Here is a 23,726-nt window from a genome sequence, read left to right as displayed (position 1 = left end):
TAATCTAAAATATTTAAATCTCTAGCAAATTAGTTTCAATTTCAATAAAGTTATGAAATGTAATGATTACTTATAATTATTTATTTTGAACATTAAGAAAAATATATATATACATATCAAACAAAAAAGAAAAGCAAATAATTTCGATTATAAATTACATATTTATTAATATTTATAATAGTTTGTATATTACATATGTATATATATGTATATAACTTGACCAGCAAGTAATAATTACAAATGGTTTCCGTGTCAATTAGGATACAATATTTAAATAACTTACTTATTTTTTAAACATATCTTACGTAAATTTTTTACATCATTGCATCACAGATTTAGATTTGAATTGAAAAATCTGTACTATGTACATAATGGAAATATTACATTAAATTTATATAAGAGTCAACAAAATGCATATGGAAGAAATTATTTCTATCAACAAACAATTGAAAATATAACAAACATTTGTGCTGGAACAATATTGAAATATAAATAAATCTCTTTAATGAATTTGCGTCCACAAATATATAGCTGTAATTTTTACAAAATATAAAACTATTTTAAAATAAATTTTTGGCAAGACTTCATTAAGATTTTAGAAAATCAAATATTTGTTCTAATTTTTAATAATTTAAGCTTAATGTCTCTGCATTGCCATCGGAATAATTGATAAAATAGAACTATAGCATGCAGATTTCATATTTAAATAAGATTAACGATTTGATTACTCAAAATACAAAATTCTAATATAATCTTTGGCATATAGTTCTTAAATTTAATTTACTACTTTGATTTAATTTATTAATCATCCTCAAAATCAGCACTACTCTCATGCGCGAATATAATCGTATTTTGCTTTTCTGTAAATAACCTATCTTGGCTCAAGGCTGGAACTTGTCGACAGAAGATATGTATTATTTTAATAATATAATTCCACACATCTAAATTAATAAAGAATTAAGATTGTTTTTACCTCACTGGGTGCATTCTGATAGCTCTCTCACTATTTAGCCACAAAGCAAATTCTTCCATAAGGTAATGAATATCATCAGGACCTGGAGGTACGTGTCCACCTACATAAACTTGAGTACGTCGAAATCGTCCACATTCGACAGGATCGACATGTCCTAAAACTCGTCTGTGTATTTCTAATATATCTTTTATTGAGATTGATCCGACTCTGAAATAGGAGAAAAATATTTAAATTCACATAGTGCTATGTAAATGTACAAGTTTCAAGTGATTACGAGACAAATCGTTTCCCTCAGTTGTAGAGCATTGTATGACAAAAAAAAATGAGTAATTAATCACTCATTTATAACACAATACGAGTAGTTTAAGTGATTATATTACAATGCTCACGTTTGGAACGTTTGATCACTTTCAGTACCGCAGCAAGCTGTATTATAAGCGTTCCAGTCTGGAGCATTCAATCTAAGCAAAAGCATTAGATATAGCATTTAGCCACAATAAAAGAATTTGTTAACCTGTTACATGTAATGCAAGTTTTTTTATTATAATGATATGAAGATTTAATTATATTTTGAAGCAGTTTATTGTAATACAAATTTTAATGTATTTTATTGAGTATTCATTAAAAAAATCAAGATGTTAAATTATTCTAAATTTAAATTATCCAATTTTTGTATATATTACCTGGAAAATTATATACAAATATCATAAAAAGAAATATTTATTTTTGTAATAAATTAAGAAATAATTATTTGTAGTGTTATATGACAATCAGTAAAAATATATTTTTTATAATAATTTCAGGAAATATTTCATGCACTATAAACTGTCTTCAAAATGAATTTTATAAATAAAAAAAAAATACCGAAAGCATAAGATAAATAAATGTTAATAAGTATTTTAAAGTTAATCCAGAGAGTTCAAATTAGATAGAAATATAAATCAAAGCAATCATTAGAATTATTATCATGTACATTACAATAATGTTACGTGTAACTTAATTTTGTAATTTGAATATAACTCACTTATTAACTAATGTAGCATTGATATATTTCATAGCAGCATCTAATCCAAGTATTTCATTGTGTTCATCGATACTTTTTCCAGCAACAGCAATCCTAGTTTCGACAATGGCTCTTGTTTGCGCTAAGTTCATTGTATTTCCTTCTATGGCCACAGTATGATAAATATGTTGAAAATAAGCTTCTTTTTTAGCTCGTATTAATGCAGCATTGTTATCTGGTATGGCAGATAACGTATTTCTCTTTTGATCAATACGTCTTAAAAATCTTCTATCTAGTTCTTCAACAACGCGTGCAGTTCTTTGGCTGTTGATTAAGGCACTTTTATGATTTGGTTGATAACTTAAGGCACGTACATAAAACTCATTAGCTTTGATAACATCATTTTGCATTTGTTCCAAGAACTCTCCATAATGATTTAGAACATCTGGATGATGCGGTGCTAATACTACAGCATGTTGAAATAACTTTATAGCTTTTTTCTGTTTTCCAGAAAGTTTCATCTCTAATGCTAAATGTAATGATGATAGTGCTTCAGCCGTAGATGCAGCTGTTCTTTCTATCTCAGAATTTTTAATTTCAGATGACTGCAATATGATGCTCATTGCACCTTCATCGTAAACATTTAAAATACCTTCCGAAGGCAATGGTGAAAATACATGATGAAACTCCTGTTCTAAAAAGAAATAACAGAAAGAAAAAACATTTGTAATTTATAATTTCTTAACATTAAATTCGTTTATAATGAGAAATTTTATAATCACACCTGTATAATCTATCGACAGTCCACATATATATTGCGTCAACAATGTACCAATAACGGCGACTGCAATCCCTGATACAAAGACAAGGAACACAATTAACCGATTCGGTGTCATAGCGTCTACATTTTTGTTAACACTCTTCACGTAAGCGGACTTTGCGCAAAAGATATAATTCTCTGTGATGCTAGATGGTGGCATCTTCTATTAAAACAATACAGCGAAAGCTTGATTTTTTTCTTAAACTCTATCATCCTTTTCCTTATGAGGTTTACCGTACAATAAAAATGACAACTGGCTAGAATCGACTTTCTCACACATGTGGTCAATTTCTATTGGTTAACTCGATTCGCATAATCTTAACTCGCATAAGTTACATTTTTTTTCTAGTTTAAATATAACTAACTATATACATATATGAGGATTATTTATATTAATGTCTAAACCCAATTAGATTTTACAAAAATAAATTTTCTTTAATACGTAATTGTTATATGTCGAATATCTTATTATTATTAAAAGAATATCACAACATAACGAAATATTTAAACTTCAAATTTGCAGATCGCGCACTATAATTCAAAAATAAAATATGGATTTATATTTTTCATAAATTATTCTCATTGAACATTTCATTATTTAAACACAATTAATCTTTATAATATGTAAAATATATAATGGTAAAGTATGTATGTTTGAATTGGGTTTAGAAATATATCGAATGAAAAAGTATCGAAAGGTTAATAGTACCAATCGAATTTTTCGTGCAACTAACTTCGCGGAGGTTAAATTCCAAATTGGAGCCCTTAGTTAAGAACATCTAACCGCTTTAAACTTCCTTTAAGATTTATGATTTCTAGTTATAACGTTAAACGACTTTCATAACGGCTTTAAAGAAATATTATGAAAGCTATGTCTCATCATTACGTGGTGACGGCACATAAACCTACGGCTGTAAGTGCTTGTGTAACTGGTAAGTAATTTAATTTCCTTTCAATAATAGTTAACGTAAGTTCTACAATTTTTGATTTTTATTTCTTTTCTTAAAGGTAATTTTACCTCGAGTGATGATCTCAATGTAATATTAGCAAAAAATGTACGATTAGAAATATATTTGGTCACTCCAGAAGGGTTGAGACCCTTAAAGGAGGTTGGAATTTATGGAAAAATTGCTGTAATAAAATTCTTCAGACCACCGGTAAGGTTATCTCGATTGTTGATTGCTTAATACGAACATTCTTATTCTTGACTTTTGTTCTTTATGTTCCATATAATATTTTTATTTACTCGTGTTATATATAGGATCTTTAAATTTGTATTTAGAAATTCTTTTATATTTATATAGTACGAAAGAAAAGACTTATTATTTCTTCTAACAACACGATACAATGCTATGATTTTGGAATGCATTGGAGAGGGAGAAGATATTGAAATTAGAACTAGAGCACATGGCAATGTAGCCGATCGTATTGGAAAAGCTTCAGAAACTGGTATCAAAGCTGTTATTGATCCTAAAGCGCGTGTAATAGGACTGAGGTTATACGATGGTCTTTTTAAAATTATTCCTTTGGATAAGCATAATCCAGAGTTAAAAGCATCATCGATTCGTATGGATGAGCAACAAGTACAAGATGTTAATTTTTTGCACGGATGTGCTAATCCTACATTAATCTTAATTCATCAAGATGTCAATGGAAGGCATGTAAAAACACATGAAATCTCGTTGAGAGATAAAGAGTTTGTTAAAATACCATGGAAACAAGATAATGTAGAACGCGAGGCAATAATGATTATTCCTGTACCTTCTCCAATTTGTGGTGCAATTATAATAGGGCAAGAAAGTATTGTATATCATGATGGAACTACATATGTAGCTGTCGTACCTCCAATCATTAAACAAAGTACTATAACATGCTATGCCAAAGTAGATAATCAAGGTCTCAGGTATTTATTAGGAGATCTAGCTGGACATTTGTTCATGTTATTTTTAGAACAAGAAAAGAAACCCGATGGCACACAAGTAGTAAAAGACTTAAAAGTAGAGCTTTTAGGTGAAATTAGCATTCCAGAATGTATAACGTATTTGGATAATGGTGTAATATTTATTGGTAGCCGTCTGGGTGATTCTCAATTGATTAGATTAATAACCAAGGCAGATGAAAATGGATCTTATTGTGTACCAATGGAAACATTTACAAATTTAGCACCAATAGTTGATATGGCTGTTGTTGATCTTGAAAGACAAGGACAAGGTCAGATGGTTACTTGTTCTGGTGCCTTTAAAGAGGGTTCCCTAAGAATCATCAGAAATGGTATTGGCATTCAAGAGCATGCAAGTATCGATTTGCCAGGCATTAAAGGCATGTGGGCTCTTAAAGTTAATGGTGGTAACTTTGATAATACATTAGTACTCTCTTTTGTGGGCCAGACAAGAATTTTAATTTTAAATGGCGAAGAAGTTGAAGAAACTGATATGCCAGGCTTCGTTGCAGATGAACAAACCTTTCATACTGGAAATGTGACTAATGATTTATTTATTCAAATAACACCAAGTTCTGCAAGATTGATTTCAAATGAAAGTAAATCTGTAATATCTGAATGGGAACCTGAAAATAAAAGAACCATTAGCGTAGTTGCCTGTAATGGTACTCAAGTTTTATGCGCTACTGGTAATGATTTATTTTATATGGAAATCATAGATGGTAAAATTATTCCAAAAGGATTTGCTACATTGCAGCACGAGGTAGCATGTCTGGATATTTCTCCATTGGATAAATGCAGCGAAGCACATATAGTTGCAGTAGGTTTATGGACAGATATTTCTGTTCGAATTTTAACTTTACCTGATTTAATAGAAATAAATAAGGAATTGTTAGGTGGTGAAATTATACCAAGATCAATTTTAATGACCTGTTTTGAAGGTAATACATATCTTCTGTGTGCACTTGGAGATGGTAGTATGTATTATTTTACTCTGCATAAACAATCTGGCGTTCTCTCGGATAAGAAAAAAGTTACATTAGGTACACAACCAACGGTACTAAGAACTTTTAGGTCCTTATCTACGACCAATGTTTTTGCTTGTTCTGATAGGCCAACAGTCATCTATTCTTCTAACCATAAACTTGTGTTTAGCAACGTTAACTTAAAAGAAGTAAATCATATGTGTTCGTTGAACGCAGAATCGTATCCAGACAGCTTAGCATTGGCAACAGATAGTACTGTTACTATAGGAACAATTGATGAAATTCAAAAGTTACACATACGAACTGTTCCTCTTGGAGAATCACCTAGACGAATTGCATATCAAGAAAGTTCTGAAACTTTTGGCGTCATCTCAATGCGAGTAGATGTACAAGAAAGCAGTGGGGTCAGTATTGTTAGACATTCAGCGTCTACTCAAGCAGCTTCAACATCCAGCAGCAGTCATATAGCACCTCATAATAAACCAACAGGACATGCAGCTAGTGAGATTGGACAAGAAATTGAAGTCCATAATCTTCTTATCATAGATCAACACACATTTGAAGTTCTTCATGCACACACTTTAATGCCTACTGAATATGCTTTGTCATTAATATCTACGAAATTAGGCGAAGATCCAACTTCTTATTATGTAGTGGGAACTGCATTAATAAATCCCGATGAAACTGAACCAAAAATGGGCAGAATATTAATGTATCACTGGGGTGACGGAAAACTTACTCAAGTAGCAGAAAAAGAAATCAAAGGATCATGTTATTCATTAGTAGAATTTAATGGAAAACTTCTTGCAAGTATTAATAGTACAGTTCGCTTATTTGAATGGACTGCTGAGAAAGAACTCAGGCTAGAATGTAGTCATTTCAATCATATTATAGCATTATATCTGAAAACCAAAGGCGACTTTGTCTTAGTAGGAGATCTTATGAGATCTTTAACGCTTCTTCAATACAAAACTATGGAAGGTAGTTTTGAAGAAATAGCCAGAGATTACAATCCTAATTGGATGACAGGTATTGAAATTTTAGATGATGATACTTTTCTGGGAGCTGAAAATTGCTATAATCTCTTCGTTTGTCAAAAAGATAGGTAAGATACTATAAAGATAGAAAATTAGATAGAATTAATTTATATGAATTAAATATGAAATTCGAAATGAATGCCAATTAAAATATAAATTCGTTTGGCATGTTACTTACAGTGCGGCTACTTCTGAGGATGAAAGACAACAAATGCAAGAAGTTGGACAATTTCATTTAGGTGATATGGTCAATATTTTCCGTCATGGCTCTTTGGTAATGCAAAATTTAGGCGAATCGAGTACGCCTACACAAGGTTGTGTACTATTTGGAACAGTAAGCGGTGCTATTGGTTTAGTTACTCAAATTCCATTTGCATTTTATGAATTTCTTCGTAACTTGGAAGAAAGATTAACAAGTGTGATCAAAAGTGTCGGCAAAATTGAACATCATTTCTGGAGGAGCTTTAATACTGAATTAAAGATTGAACAATGTGAGGGCTTTATAGATGGCGATTTAATAGAAAGTTTTCTTGATTTAACTCATGACAAAATGGCAGAGGTTGCAATAGGCCTTACGGTAAGCAAAGCTCTATCTTTAATACATAATATTATAAACATTATTTTTTATATTTTGAAATATATTATTTCTGTTCAGATTGATGATGGTAGCGGCATGAAGAAAGAAGCGACAGTTGATGATCTCGTAAAAATTGTTGAAGATTTAACGAGAATACACTGAACTTGTTTGACTGATTTATGGAGTCACTGGTATATAAAGCGTATATATGTGTTGATACGCCAAAAGATAAATTTAAAAGAAATAAAATGTAAATACAGTTTCATCGATGATATACTAAAAGATAGAATTTATTGAATACTTTTTTTATTTTTATTTTCGTTTTCATAAAATTGTAGAAAAAGTATTATAGTTAAACAAGCTATCTTTCTATAGAAAATATTTAAAATATTGACAAGTTTTGCAGCTATAATAAATGTTGGCATTTTTAATTAATGCCACATATTTTTACAAGCACTGAATGGTATTGATAGATTCCTACAAATTGAGTAAATATTATAATATTTTTCTTTCTCTTTTCTTCTTATTATAATATACATTATTTTCAAATATAAATTATTATATCAAAACAAAGGTATCTGAGATTTTTCCATAAATTCAACTTTACTGCAATGCTTTATCATTTATTCTACTCATCCATCATTTCACATCGTTGTAACACGTTCACGCCGGGATCGATTTTCATATTTTTCGCTGCGAGGCGGAACTTAAATTCATATTACGCTTGGGATAGTCGTGTGTGACTCACCGGTGATGCACGCCGCCCGGTGAGGCAGTCGAGTGTGACCCACCGGTGATGCACGCCGGCGTGAACGTGTTATCGTTACTGTCTATGTTAATACAGTAAAAGTTTTCAATTGTATAAATACTACACTAATATTTGTGTTACTAGTGACTCATTGTAATAAAATGATTGGTTAATATAATTATAGTAATAAATTTACATATTTGTAAGATTTAGTGTAAATAAAGAGAGTCATCAATTTGGAGATGTGATTTCTTTGTATTGTTTTGCTATAATTTATCTATTGATACTTTTTACAGTTTTTAAAGTATATGGATCAAATAACCAATTACGTAAGTCTTCAAGACCTTGTCCTGTTATTCCACTAGTTTCAATTACAATTATCTCTTGAGTTATTTCTTTCTTCAAACGTACAAATTGAAGCATAAGAAGAGCTTCATTCCTCATTTGTCTATAAGAAAGATCCATTTTGTTTAAAATTAGTGCAATTTTGATATGTTTTAATCTTGGTTCAACTAATGCCGAATATAATAAAACACCAGCTGCACTTATCTGGCAAAGATTGCTAGTATCCACGACAAAAATTAATTTATAAACCTAACAAACAAAAAGTATGTTATAATATACACTTATTTTACAAATAATGTATACAAATCATTGTGCGGTGGTGATGATGGGGAGTAATTCCATTAACAATTACCTTGTCGTAGTAATGTTTCCAAATCGGTGCCATATTGCCACCGATCTCTCTAACAATTATATCAAATTCACCAGTATTATTTTTAATTGTAAATAAATTGATACCATTAGTTGATACTGTGTGGGTGGCATCGTCTATTTCGTCACCTTGAAGACGTTTCAGCAAGAGTGTTTTACCAGATTTCAAAGCACCAAGACACAAACACATGTTTATACCTTCTTCTAAATAATAAAAACCTTATAATAACTTTATAAGACTAAAATATTATATACAAAAGAGATATATTTTTCTTCACATGTGTTATTGTTTTGAAAAGAATATATATGCATATACAAATATTGATCTAACATAATACGAGTTCTTGGGAATAATTGAAGCAAAAAGCTATGAATATTATCAGTATTCGTTTTCTATATAGTGATATTTTATTATATTTCATGAGCTTCGATGCAATTGTATACATAATTTTATAATTTACTTAAACAATATTTTTTATTATTTCGTACAACAAATATTTAATACGTAGTGAACATAAACAAAACGTATACTTGATAATTAATCTTATAAGTACAATTTGTTCTATTGTGTAAGAAGTGCATCGACATAAAACACATTAGCATATCATAATATACATAGTTATATATTAACAAACAAGTAATAAAGTTATATATTATATATATACGTTTTTATATATAAAACTTAATAAAAAAATCAATATCACAATATATAGAACAAATGCTCACAATAGTATAGTTTCCATTTGCTGGTCTGAGTAAAACAGGACATGTTACTTTCTTTTTTATAATATTTTTAATAAAATTAAACAAAACTAAATGAATTATGCTTGATACGCACCAAAATTTTATCATAGTTTGGAACAATGTTGCATACAGAAATACGAAAAGCTCTTTAATTTCTAATAGTAATAAAATAATATTTGAACAAATTTTCCTAGTAACGTTAGAATTATATACAAGTCATGTATGATCAGTGAAATAAAAATTGCTTTCTGTGAACATTAATATTGGATCTAATGTTACAATACTTAATATATAAAAGCTATTTATTATAGTAGCGATTATATGTTAGAAATGTTTCAAATTTACGTTCTCAAAATATGTTATAACTCAAAACAAAATTATTTATCAAGTGCTATTTAATCCTTAAATGAAGTCTAAAGAAAATAAAATGATTTTTTACATAAAATATCTAATATATAAAATAGATTTTCAACCTCCCTGCATGCATATTTCTGTGTAAAAATATTATAAAGTATAATTTTTGTAATTTTGAAGAAGTATTCATATAAAAAAATAAAATAACAAAAATAGTCTCATTTTGAGAAAATAAAAATTTCCTAATGTGCACAAGGCACTTGAGGTTTATTTTCCATATCATATTAACTAATAGTGATTTAATTAGTTACTATTACGTCAATATCAGCCATCATTGCATATCAATATATGTCAATTAAATATAAGAATTTCTTGTTTTCTTTATATTTTTAAAGAATAGAGATTTGTTTAATATCTTGGATTGACTAATCTTATATCTATAGTATATATATTATCATTTAATTTCTGTACAAATTTACTTATAAATATAATTATGTGCAGTCAGTGTGTACCACTATCTTTCTACGAACATAAAGAGCATAGCCAAGTAAGATTATTGAAAATGCCGCTGGCGAGTTGTTGAATGACATTTTATAAGTATCCTTATTAAAAGAAAAAATTTTGCTGAAAAGTTTTTGGTTTTGGCTATGCCCTTTATAATTTTAATTAAACATATAATATGCGTATGTAATTTAACTTATATCAAGTTCTGTACATTAACTTCAAAGAAGTAAATTAAAGACCAATACTATCAATACTCTTGGAGGTATTTGTGTATCTCTTCAATGTGAGACTAGACTTATGTGCAATTCATACTTGTTAAGTCATTTCACGTGATACCACTTGTAATTGCTTCGGTATTTGCCACGTTTGCAGGCGTTTGTCTTTACTACCGGCTATGATCTATAATCAATTTATTCTATCATATCTTTATCTATTTATATGTCAAGTCTATAGCTGTACAAGTAATATATAAAAACAAAAACCAATAATTTAAACATCTACAAAAGATTAATATTATTTTCAAACTTTTTAAATACCTTATTATCAACAATTTCCATACTTAGTAACATATTTCCTGGTCCAGGTATACTACAAACTAGTTTATGATCCTATAAAAAGAAATAATCCAGCAATTCATACACCCAATATTTTACATATTTTACATATATGTAATTGTAAATAAATATAACGTTATTTAAATAGTCAAAACAATTAAAAATAATATCATTTGTTACCTGAATATCAAAAACATAAATGTTTCCATCATAACAGCCAGCAAATAAAAGCTTATGATAGAGGCGCATACAAACGATACCTACACCTGCATCATATCGTGCTCTTTGTTCTCCATTCTATAAGAAAAATAAATATAATAATTTCACTTGTGATAGTATATTGCGTACAATTACAAATTCTATATACTAACAGTAAAATCAAAAACAAGTATCGAGGTACTACTTGTACCGCAATAAATCAAATTGTTATTTTGCATTAAACTATACACTGTATGATTTTTATGTCCACAAATTGTTCGAAGAAACAATCCATTCTGTGCGTCTCGTATTGTTATTGGTTGATTACGCGATGCTACAATAAGAACTCTTCGTGGACCTTCACTTGTTGCTTTCAAAGCTAATACTGATTTGTCAGAAAATTTTATGCTATCACCTTTTATAGCACCAAACTATAATATAAAAGATTCATGTTATCACAATGTATTGTTTTTCGTATCATTATACAATAGAAAAAAAAAAGTTACATTTATCAAACTGAAATTAAACATTCATCTTATTACAAACCTTTATATGAAAACGAGAAACATGACCTGATTTAGTACCAATAAATATTATACCCCAAGCTTGATCCATACACTGAACAGGACTTCCAACATATGCAATATTATTAAGTTGTGTGCCAGTCTAAAGTAAAAAAAAAACAATAAAATATATAACAATTGAAAAATGATTGATCTTTTTTGCTACATTTACCTTAACATTGTAACAACGTAAGGTTCCATCCAAAGATCCTGAATATACCCAATTATTTGTATAATCAAGGTTACTGATTTCGTGGATGTACATACACGTAACTGCAGATCTATGACCTTTATAAATATTCAATATTTCATTAGATTTTTGACTGTATCTATATATTGAACCATCTTCACTGGCTGCTAGAAATGTATTACCAAATACCTAAAATAAATAATATTATTATATTATTAGTTGAAATTGTGTGTTGAAAAACTATCTAAAAAATAAAAGAAAAATCGTCTAATTTTTATTTTTACCTTAATATCTAATATAGGCCCTTTATGAGCTACATATTGTGTTTTCAATGGCTGTTCATTTTCTCTTATTTCATCTAATAATGGTGTTTCCTCATCATGATGTAAATTTACTATAGATCTACAATGACCATCTTTTTTTCTTTCTTCTAGAATTGCAATGTCGGGTTCTTCATTTTGTTGTGGTAACATCTTCATAATTGAAGGAACAGCTTTTATTGGTGTCACTGATATGCCTTCGTTATTAGATTCCAAAGATAAATGTTCATCATCGAGTAATGTATTTACTTTAGGATAAAATTTTAATTCTTTTTTATTATCCAAAATATTGTGTGTTTTTGTTACTTGATTTTGACATAAAGTCGAAGTTTTTTCTTGCACATTGCCAGATATATTTTTGACTTTTCTTATATCTTTTGATTTATTTGTTTCTATAATCAAAGAATTTGTTTTAGATGATGTAGCAAAATGTGCAGAATTTATTGTATCCTCTATTGCAGCAGATTTGTAAGTAGGTATATAAGATTTAAATTTGTCTCGCGTGTATTGATATAAATTTGATTTAAATATATCAACTAATCTTACTTTACAATTCATCATTTCTGATTGGTTATGCATTTTTCTTTTAACTGCAATATCTTGTATTTTAGGTGTTAATACTTGAGAATCAACATTAGGTGAAAACCGTTCGATTACATTCTCTTTTAATATGAACGACTGATATTTGATGGATGATTCATCTTCTACAGGTTTGGTATATTTTGTATCTTTATTACTTTCTAACTTGTGAAACTTACGATTACGTTTCACATTAGATAATGTATTCTCGAGTTCTTGATGTATTGGAGATATATTATTTGTATTACATAGAGCCTTAGATGAATCTGTTCCTTCATTTGAATTAGTATCATCATGTTTTAAATGTTTTATATTATCCTCTGTAGGCTTTGAATTCTTTTGTATTGAAGCATTTTTATTACTGATTTTACATTTGAATATTTTATTATCTTGAATATTACTAATTTGAGGTATATTTGAAGTAATTTCATCTGTTTCGTATACGATTTTTGTTATCTTCATTCCTTTATCTTCTGTGCCTTGTTTAATATTTTCTTCTGTTTTACTATTAGATTTAAGTTTTTCAAATATTGAGTTATTAACAGTAGTATTCTGATTTACTAAACAATCTTCTTTCTTATCAGATCCTTTTAAACTCTTTTCTATAGCTTCCATAGAATTATTTCTATTCTCGGGTATTACAATTTTTTGTAATGTATGATTACTCTGATCCTTATTCAATTTTTCATTTGAAACATTTAATTGATTAGCTTCTATAAGAACAGGTATACTAAAATGACTAGTAGTGAACGTTTCATCAATCAAAGAAGTTTTCTTTTGACTAATATCACCATCAATTGACATATTCATTATAGCAAAATTCCCGTCTTGATTATTACAAGAAACTGCAGTAGATTGTACTTCAATGTCCTTAATTGCATTCTTTTCTTCTTCTGTTTGTCTTTGCTGAATTACATTTTCGTTTGTAATAATTAATGAATGTTTAATAGAATTTTGCTTTTGATCATAACTTAATGAAGAGCAAATAGATTCCTCTTCATTCGAATTCGAATTCTGTAAAGGTTTTGTAAAGTATTTTGTATCTTCATTTTGCCTTATTTTATTTGACGATGTGCCTAAATTTTCATTCCCATTTTCTTCATTTTTTTCATTTTTTTCCTCATATAAATCTTTTACTCTATCCTCTGCAACAGCATTTATTACCTCTATTGCATGTTCCAAAATCTTTTCGAATTGAAATGAATTTTCATAGTTATCAATAGTCGAATTTTCTTTCTTGTCATCCAATGAATCAAGTAGGTCTCGTTTTTGTTGCAGTTTTTTAATATACAATGTATTCAAAGGAATTTCTTCTTCTTCGGGTGTTAAATAATTTACACTTTTCAAGAATTTATTCAGTTCCTTCTTTTTCTTTTTACGTGCATTTTCTTTTAATTTCCGATTTTCTGCTTTTTCTCGTTTATATTTTTCCTCTAAAAGAGCAAGACCAGTGTTATGTTTCTTCTCTTCCATATTTTCAGATAATTGTGCAAAAGATCCCCAAGTACTATCATCAGAATATATTAAGGATGCTTGCGTTGAATTGTTTTTAGGTGCTTCAAAAAATTCCGACTTTTGCTTTTCTTTATATGACGTACCTTGTACTTGTTGATTTTCTTTATATGATTTTGTGATACTAATCGGTGACATGCAAAGATGTTTCTCTTTTTCGATATATGGTATACTCTCTAATGAAGTACTTTTTGTTACATTACTTGAGGTTTTTCTTATGGAATTATACGTATCCAGATTTTCAGTCGATTGAAGTTGATTTTCAGATAGTACTTTATTATTTTCTTGTATTTTCCTTTCATCTTTAAATATTGGTAACGATTGTGAGCTTCCACTGCATTCTGATAATAATCTATCTTTAGGATTATGAGATGAAATGTTTCCTGTGCAACTTATATTTTCTTCTGTTATTAAAGATTTTTCTTTATTTTCATCAATATTTATAATTCTTGGCTCTATTTCATCTTGAATCATTTCAGACACAGAGCTTAGCTCCGTATTTTGCATTGTATGTAATGTTAAAGTAGGTGACGTATGAAGTCTTATTAATGTTTTGTCTCTATTCGTTTCTAATCCTAAATTGTTAGTTAATGGAAACTTATTTAATAATAAGGAATCGTTTTCTAGCATTTGATATAAAGTCATTTTTTCTGTCATTAATTTATGAATTTCCACGTCTATCTCTATCATTCTAGCCATTATTTCTTCTCTTATATTTTTATTTGTAACATGTAAAGTATTACTCGTTTGTCCTTGCTTTTGTGTATCAATGCTAGAAATCTTATTTAGGCTCCCATCAATTTTATTTGTGTCAGCATAGTTCCGTATTGTATCTGTTGTCGGTCTATTTGTTTCTTTCATTCTTTCTGATTGAACAATAGGATTATATACTTTCTTACTATCTATTAATTCTTTAATAAAACTAATATGACTAGATGGAATCAAAGTTTCATCGTGTATTGTTTTTGCTTTATTCAGAACAGTTTGAGATAATACATTTACATCTGAACATTGATGCAAATCTTTACTATCAGATACATATGCAATGTGTACATCTTGAGAAGATTTATTTTGCTCCGAATTGAGAATTGCATTATCAATATTTTTTTTCTGAGATACCTGATCAGTTATAAAATGATCTATGTTCTGATTTTCACACTCATGATCTGTTAAATTAGAATTTGTAAATTTCAAAGGTTCTTTGACAGAATCCATAATTGTAGTAATATTTGTACATTCTTTCAAAGAAGCTTTCGTCGGAACTTGTAACTTCTTTGGTATATGGTCTATGAATGATTTCCGAAGTCTTTCCGAAGCATACAGAGTTGAATTATAATTCAAATTAGTATAAGTATCATTATTTAAGTGTGAATTATTGTCATTTGTGCTTTCTTCTTTACAGGAGTCTATATTGGTAACAAAATCTGCAATATCCTGATTTGGTATATCAGCGTTATTATTTCCAATTGTGTTGCTATTAATTGGCGAAGCTAAAGATGAATCAGTGTCACTATTGATTATATTATTCAAAGTTTCATTTGATATGTTACTGAATGATGAATCTATTGTATTATTCATGTCTGATGTAGATATAAAATCTGAAATGTTTTTTTCACGTGATCGTTTTTGTTTAACTAAAGAATCTTTTACAATATCGATATCTGGCTTTTCCATTACTGCATTATCTTCACATTCATATAAACCGGCAAATATTTTATCTCGCTTATTGGATACATCGTGAGTATTTTTGTCAACATTTACTGATTGCATAGATTCGTTATTTTCCACAGAGTCTTCAGACTGTTTAAACCTATTTGTATTTGTCTCATTTTTTTTAGAATTTTCAACATATTTATGTGAATATCTTTTATTTGTCATTTCTTTCATTTGATCTTTATTGTTTAATAAATTAAAATTGTTGTTTAAGATAGTTGCTGTACTATCGTTCATCCTAAAATCTTTCCCATGAGATGATTCTCCTTCATCTTTATTTAATTGTTGAACTGTGTTTAAAGAATCTTTAAGACTACTTTCAGAAGAAATATTATTATATAAAGTATCTTGAAAACTTAAATTATGCCGATTAAATTTATCATTAGAAAATGATTGCAATTGTTTACTTTCATCTTCTATAGCATTATCTTTGACAGGAATGACTGTACTTTGTGTCTCTAAATGCAATATGTGTTGATAGCTATTGGGTTCAACAGAGTCTGCAACAAATCCCTTAAATGGACTACTAATACTTTCAGATGAATTTAATTTACTTTTTATTGAATGAATCATTTCGTCATAAATGTTTGAAGTAGAATTTATTATATTCTTTCCAATATTAAGATTGTTCTGATTCTCTAATAAATTTTGATTAATCTGATTCACTATTGCAGTGTCTCCTTCTAGGATTCTACCTTGTTCGCTTTGAGGAATTACATTTATATTAGTAATACTTGTGCTATTATTTGATATTTTTATATTTTTTTGTGATTCATCTTGTTCAAGACATTTATTTAATTGAAAATCAACAGAAGGTTCTACACAATTGGACACACTTTCAACAATTTTAGATTCTACGCTTTTATTTTTTGACAATACTTCTTTTTCTAAATTTGTTACGTTTTCGTTAAATTCTGGTAAATTCCAAGGTTCTTGGGGCTGCTTCTTATTTTCATTTTTTGGCGAATTAATCTCTTCAGTATTTATAAAGTTAGATATTTTTGGTTCCACAGATATTTCGTTGGAAGTAGATATGGCTCTTCTTTCGAATTTCAAGTTATTTGAATCGTATTTGGCAGCAGATGAATTATTATTTTTGTTTGTATTTTTAGTTTGGATGTTATTTAATATGGCTTTTGTTGGAATATTTATTTCTGATGTTTCTACATATTTTTCTTTGTCTACTGGTTTAGTATTATTAAAGTCATTATTAATGTTTTCATTCTTTTCACTTGAAGTTTCTTTTAATTCACTTGTCGACGGTATAATATAATTAACAGAAATTTCCTCATTTTGAATAGAAACTTTTTCTATTGAAGACTCTGTATTTTTTGTTAGTAATAAATGATCAGTAATAAATTGTACATTTTCGTGTTTACCACTGGGAACATCCATCTGATTCTTTTCAACTTCATTGTTTAACGATTTTAAAACATCAGAAGTATTATTTATTTTTTCTTGATTGGCACTTGATATTTCTTTTGTTTCTTTTATTTTCTTTTTTACTTCAGTTTTCTTTTTATTCTTCTCTAATTTTTCTTTTTTTAATTTTAATTCCCTACTTCCTTCTGATTTAATATTTTTAAATTTAGTAGAATCTCTAGATATCTTATCTGTTTGTGTAATAGAATTTGTATCTTTCAAATTTGTAGAAGGCATAATTTCTAGTGAAACGCAAGTATCTGGTTTCTGTTTTTCCTCTATTATCGACTTGGAGAAACTATCATTAAACGTGTCATTATTTATTGCATGTTTATTACTTATTACTGCTTTTTCCTCATTTATTTTTTCTTCATTTTTCATTTTTCGTTGTAATTTACGTGCTTTGTATGCCTTTATATCTATCTTTTTAGATGTTGCTTTATTATCTATTAACTTTTCTCTATTTGATTCGTAAAGTGTAGGAATAATTGATAATGCTTCTTTTTCTACATGAAGAATCTGCTCCTTACCACTTTGTTCCTTTACAATGGATGTATTAGTTAAGTTCTTCGTTGTATTATCATTATTATTAAGAACAGTGTGCTCTGTTTCTATAACATTTGTTAATATATTATTTGGACACTCAGAATCTTCATTTTTTTCGGATATATTTTCATCTTTTTGGCATTTCTTTAAAATTGTTTTTTGTTTGTCTTCATTATTCAATGCAGGTGCTTTATTTTGTTCATGATATTTCGCATTCAAGACTATTTTGGCTGTATTTTCTATAAATTCTGTTTCTTCTACAGATTTTAATGTTTCTGGAATTAATTGTAATTGTGGTTTTAGTTGTGTTATTGTAGGGACCAGTGTAATTCTATTACTCTCTTTTATTGTACATTTATCTACATTTTCCAACATTATTTTTTTATCCGTTAAGGTTTTTACTGTTTCCTGTTTTTTAGAACATGTATTATTTACTATCTGTATAGTAGATCCGGAACCGTCTTCTATGGCAACATCGGATTCGTCTTGAACGTTAGTTTCTTTCTTAATTTCCATTTCTGTAAGTAGATTAGGTGAAGCAAGTTGATTGTTATCAGAATTAGAACTGCTTTCAGATATTTTCTTTTTTCTTTTTTTTCTTTCTTCTCTTTCTTCCTTATATTTTAATTTTTTTTCTTTCCTTCTTTTATCCTTTTTATGATATTTTCTTTTCCTATCTTCCGCATTCCATTTACGATGAATTTCAGCTGTTACTTCATCTCTTATTGTCTCATTCAATGATTTATTTTTAGCTATCTTTTCTTTTTCTTTAATTACCTTCAGAAGTTTAGCTACATCCGATGGCGTTCTATCATCACTACTTGTGCTATCAGTATCATCAGTCTCACTTGAACTTGAACTAGTCGTATTACGATCATTTTCTGCATTATCCTTTTTGGATTCTTTCTTGTAAAACGCAGTTTTCCGACTGAAAGAACTTTTACTTGTTTTAAATGAGCGCGGAGATGAATAATTTTTAGAATTGGAAGTTTTATTATATGTTTTATTTGTTAAATTTGTATTATCGCTATATCTACTTGTTTGTAATTTGGAAGAATTTGATGTTAAACTCTTCATTTTTTTTCCATGTTTTGCCTCCCATTCTTCCTTCGTAAGATTTCTAAAGGCGTCTGGTTCATCTCGTTCTTTTCTAGTCCACCATCTATTATATCTTTCAGACTTAGATATATATTCATTTCCTGAATTATATTCATGTTGTTTGGTAGAATCCAAAATCTTTGGTTTGGAAGTAAATGATGTAGTATTTACCGATGTAAGTTGATCAGTGGGTATTGAGGTTTTTGCTATTTCATCACATGTTTTATTTGTTTTTATTGTAGACTTTGATTTTTCTTCTAAATTTATTGATTTGGATTCGCCTGATGCTTTTTTAGTAACAGTTGAAAGTATATCATCTAAATCAGTCACATCGAACAGTGAATGTTGTTTTCTTTTCTCAATGTCTTTTCGTGTAATATCTTTCTCTGCTACGTATACATTATTGGTAAAATGATCAATTTGTAGATCATTATTTTCCAGTAGTGTCTTCGAAAACATTTCATTAGAGTTTAATATCCTGTTATCATTGGTTTTAGATGAACTTACAATTGGAGCTATATTACTATCGTTAATATTTGACTCTGCAATGATAGAAGATGAAACTATATTATCTTCGTCTTTTGATTGATTATTGTATTCTGCTTGTGTCCTGTCATTTATTTCTTCTAAATGAATATTTTCTGATATAATGTTATTGTTTAATATTTCTTCTTCATTAGAAAATACATGTGAATTATTATTTTGACAATCATTAGTGTAACTAAAAATATTTTCATTTGATTCTAGTGGCACGACATCAAGTTGTAATACTTCACTTAAATGATGGATAAAATCTGTAGGTAAATTAGTGATATCAACAATAGCTGCTGGATCTAGCATTGCATTTAACTGATCCATGAATTCTTGTCTATCATAACTTTTGATTTTTTCATCTTCAGTGTTTCGCATCTCTAATGACAATAATGATTTTTGTTCTTTAACAAGATGTTTCATGGCAATATTAAACTTTCGAAGACTAGAATTATTTATCATGTTACGAATATCATTTTTACTCATTTTCAAAAAACGATTGATAATTTTATTTTTCCATAAAGATTCAGACGGAGGAGATTCTAATTTCTTTCTTCTTCTTATAACATCTTGAGATCTTTGTATGGTAGAATTATCAGAAGTTACAGAAATTCGAGATTCTACATAAGACTTTTGTGATTCATCAATAAGACTATTAATTGTATTAATGTCTTTTACTTCTATATTATGTTTTGAAGTTCTATCTTGATTACTTCTAATCATTTGATTAGCACATTCGTCAATCTTTTGATTGGAATATTCTTTTGCATATATTTGATGGAAATCATTTGCTGGAGAACTATACCGTTCTCTCTCATCATCTTCAATTCTCTGAGGCTGTTTTCCTTGCTTATTTATTTTGTTTAACTTAGGATTTAAATGAAACATGACTTTTGGTCGAATCTGTTTATCTACAAGACCACTTTCTTCAACATTATCATTTTGATTTAGTTGTTTTTCATGTTCAAAGTTAGATGATCCGTGAGATTCAGTTATTACTCGTTCTTTTAAAGTTATTTTAGTAAACTTATTACAATGTTGATCTAGCTGTTCCTTTTCCTTATTAATATTTTCATGTATTTGTGTAAAAGATGGCAATACATCACTAACATCTTGTTGTTTTACAGATGTATTTAGTGGAAGAATTCCAATAGATAGGGGTTGCTCAGATTCGGTGTTAATATTTATATCATCTTTTATATTCGTAGCTTGTTTTGCAAACTGCATTGCTGCTTCTTGTATCTCTTGAAATTCATCCTTAATTTTATTATCTGAATTGGAAATTGGAGCAGAATCTAATGCTTTGTTATAAAGCAATGCTTGATGTTCAGCTTTGCTTATTGTTGCAGATGATGTTACTTCATAGGGTGTCATTTGTATAGGTGCTGTATGAATTAATTTTGGGGAGAAGTTGATTGGAGCAGTTGATAAAAGACTCGAAGATGATGGTATACTTATTTGTGATAATGTAGAAAAAGTTGTAGCTTGTATCAATGCAGTACTTGATGATGTGGTACAATTTACAGGGCAATATAAATCTGTGGAACTTATTGAAATTGCACTTGTTTGCAAAGGATTAAGTGCATGTATTGTCGAATTTGACTGATTTTGTGGCAGAAGATGTTGATCGAATACAGACGATGATGGTAATGTGCCTTTTTGATTATTAAAATTTGGTGGTGGTTGTTGAGGATTAAAATTTGGTATATTCATTACTTGCTCTTTATGTGGATTGTAACTTAATGCAGTAGATGACTCCCATGAATTAAACACTGCCACTGTTTGCAGAATATCTTCTTGACTTGAAGAAATGTTAACAGGTATAAAAGGTAAAGTACTATGATCTACGCATGAAATAGTCTGCGAATTATCCTTATTATGCATTAAATTTGACATTGTAGGAAATTGTGATTGAGATCTGTTTATATCAAATGAAGATAATACATTATATTGTGAATCTTGATTTAAAGGTGTTATATTTCTATGCAAATGCAATGACGATGCATGCTGATTAAATCTTGTTGATTCATTCTGCGATCTATTATATACGTATCTATGATTTCTATGTGACCATCTTGATTCAAATGGTTTTCTACGAAATGAGTTTGTTTGATATTTTGATGCTTTCCAATGAGGTTTCTGCATATCATCAGAATTTGGATATTCTGGTTGACAGTGTAATGATGTATTCACACATTTTGCATTTAATTCATGATCATGCATTTGAGTATTATCAGATTGTAGAACATTTCGAGTTTGTAACATATTTATTTTTCCTGTATTTCTTTGCAAAGAGTTCGTTAATTCTGTATTACATACTTCTGAAATATTTGACAAAGTAATAGACGTACGATGTGGAGAATTGGTGTCTTCTCGTGATTTTTTATCATTATCTTTTTGCGATTTACTTTCTGTTACAATCTTATCATTAATAATCGTCGTAGATTCATCGCTTAAAATGTTTCCTTCAATATCTGTCGCATCAACACCTTTAATACTATTTCTTACTTCCTTGACATTGTCATGTATAAAATTAAATGCATTTCTAGCTTCATTAATGTCATCATTTTTATCAGACTTTACATTGTCCGAGTCAATCTTATCTAAATCTTTAAAATCATTAAAAGAACGATTAAGTTCAGGCTGTTCATCTCCTAACTTAAGTATATTTTTGTCTTTTATGTTAGACGATGATACCATAGACAGATCATCTCGCCAAAGATTAGTAATATCTTCGTTGGTAATGGTAGATAATTTTTCTTTTAATCGAACTGCAGTCTCAGTGATTTTCTTTTGACGTTCTTCCTCAGATCCAAGTAAAGGAATTGGTTGTAAACATTGATTACCTTTAATATTTTTTGATTGATCTTCGTCGTGTAATTTTTGTATAGACATTGTTTTAATGCTTCCACCATTTTTATTATAATTTGAGGAATATGGCACGATGGATGATCTATTAGAATCAGGAAAACGTAAATTTTCTCTGTGAATCGTACCCCATCCTCTGCCATGGTGACGAAAATGGGATACACCACGAAATATGGGACGTTGAAATTTAGAATTGCTCCAAGAGGAAAAACGTAAGTCGTGCTTTGATCTTCCTAACCAATTCTCTGGCGTCGGTAATCTATTATGGAGTAAACGGGGATGATTAAAACGAGGATGAGATGAACAGGTCCCACGATAAGCACCAATTGGGCCATTTGGATGAATACTCCGTGGTTCAATGCCCTGTTCTCGAAAACCAGATCCGCTCATTACTCTTTACAGTACAGCACTTTGTTATCCTTTGTATATTTATTGTATTTTTTATAATTTTGTATATAAAATCAATAAAGTACAGATGAATGAAACAATTTACATTATTCATTTACTTAACAAAGTTTGTATCGCTGTACTGAACGTGAATCTTCATAAAAACACTTAACTTGTTTGCATATAACATCATGATACTATTGTGTCAATTATTTAATAAGTTAATTTTTCAATCATAAACAATTTTTTTAAAAGAATCTGTAATATATAATGGAATTATACAAAGATGTAAAATGCACAATATAATATTTAAATTTGAATTCGAATATTAAACATTCATCTTTAATGGATCAAATTACGAAATGCAATTAAGAAAATTGTACTTTTCTTATTAACCATACAATGATATTAAACCAGTTGAATTGACTACCTCTGTTTACACGTTCGCCATGTTGCCAGTTGAACGTGTCAATCACTATTAATTATTAATTGAAATTGTTCTTCCTTCGATTACTCTCTCTATTTTTATGTCGTTAGTAATATTTTTATATATTTCATATCAGAAGTAGAAATTTTACACAAAATTATCACATCTAAACGAGATCGTTATCTATATATTACAGTATATATTAGAATTTAATAAATGATGAGATTTTATTTTGAACAAAGCTGCAATATAACAATTATTCTTCTCTATTTGTAATTTATAATTAATACTTATAAATAGAAACAAAATAATCGCAATATCCAAAATCTATCACTGTTTTAAAAACTATGTAGATTATACATATTTGATGTAATCACAACTTTAATACCTGGTCACATGAGGTAAAAACATAGTTAAAG

General features: G+C 28.7%; 4 protein-coding genes across 5 annotated transcripts; 1 reads left to right on the top strand and 3 right to left on the bottom strand.

Annotated features, from left to right (window-relative positions):
- Positions 1-903: 903 nt before the first annotated feature.
- LOC122520132 (protein adenylyltransferase Fic) lies at positions 904-2,904 on the bottom strand. Of its 2 annotated transcripts, none has more exons than XM_043640127.1 (4): positions 2,761-2,904; positions 1,998-2,670; positions 1,363-1,434; positions 904-1,180 (listed from the first exon to the last, which is right to left on the bottom strand). In XM_043640127.1, exons 1-4 carry the CDS (start codon positions 2,870-2,872, stop codon positions 970-972), a joined length of 1,068 nt encoding a protein of 355 aa, XP_043496062.1. In that variant the 5' UTR covers positions 2,873-2,904; the 3' UTR covers positions 904-969. The 2 variants fall into 2 exon arrangements, with proteins under 2 accessions (XP_043496062.1, XP_043496063.1); XM_043640128.1 differs by having other exon boundaries at positions 1,998-2,665; positions 2,761-2,821.
- Positions 2,905-3,502: 598 nt separating this feature from the next.
- Positions 3,503-8,324, top strand: LOC122520036 (DNA damage-binding protein 1). The gene is made up of 5 exons (XM_043639930.1): positions 3,503-3,728; positions 3,805-3,953; positions 4,101-6,826; positions 6,939-7,335; positions 7,414-8,324. Exons 1-5 carry the CDS (start codon positions 3,659-3,661, stop codon positions 7,495-7,497), a joined length of 3,426 nt encoding a protein of 1,141 aa, XP_043495865.1. The 5' UTR covers positions 3,503-3,658; the 3' UTR covers positions 7,498-8,324.
- On the bottom strand, positions 8,319-10,015 carry LOC122520039 (ADP-ribosylation factor-like protein 16). The gene is made up of 2 exons (XM_043639935.1): positions 8,781-10,015; positions 8,319-8,677 (listed from the first exon to the last, which is right to left on the bottom strand). The coding sequence occupies exons 1-2, from the start codon at positions 8,985-8,987 to the stop codon at positions 8,357-8,359; spliced, it is 528 nt and encodes a 175-aa protein (XP_043495870.1). The 5' UTR covers positions 8,988-10,015; the 3' UTR covers positions 8,319-8,356.
- Positions 10,016-10,565: 550 nt separating this feature from the next.
- Positions 10,566-23,562, bottom strand: LOC122520040 (MATH and LRR domain-containing protein PFE0570w-like). The gene is made up of 8 exons (XM_043639936.1): positions 23,311-23,562; positions 12,189-23,138; positions 11,887-12,093; positions 11,698-11,817; positions 11,325-11,582; positions 11,134-11,250; positions 10,936-11,007; positions 10,566-10,798 (listed from the first exon to the last, which is right to left on the bottom strand). Exons 2-8 carry the CDS (start codon positions 22,881-22,883, stop codon positions 10,715-10,717), a joined length of 11,553 nt encoding a protein of 3,850 aa, XP_043495871.1. The 5' UTR covers positions 22,884-23,138; positions 23,311-23,562; the 3' UTR covers positions 10,566-10,714.
- Between the last annotated feature and the right edge of the window lie 164 nt (positions 23,563-23,726).

This window comes from Polistes fuscatus, unplaced genomic scaffold (assembly GCF_010416935.1).
Source record: "Polistes fuscatus isolate 324 unplaced genomic scaffold, CU_Pfus_HIC Scaffold3, whole genome shotgun sequence".
In the NCBI taxonomy this organism is placed as follows: Eukaryota; Metazoa; Arthropoda; class Insecta; order Hymenoptera; family Vespidae; genus Polistes; species Polistes fuscatus.
Note: the sequence above shows the minus strand (reverse complement) of the source record. Positions and strands in the feature narration are given on the sequence as shown.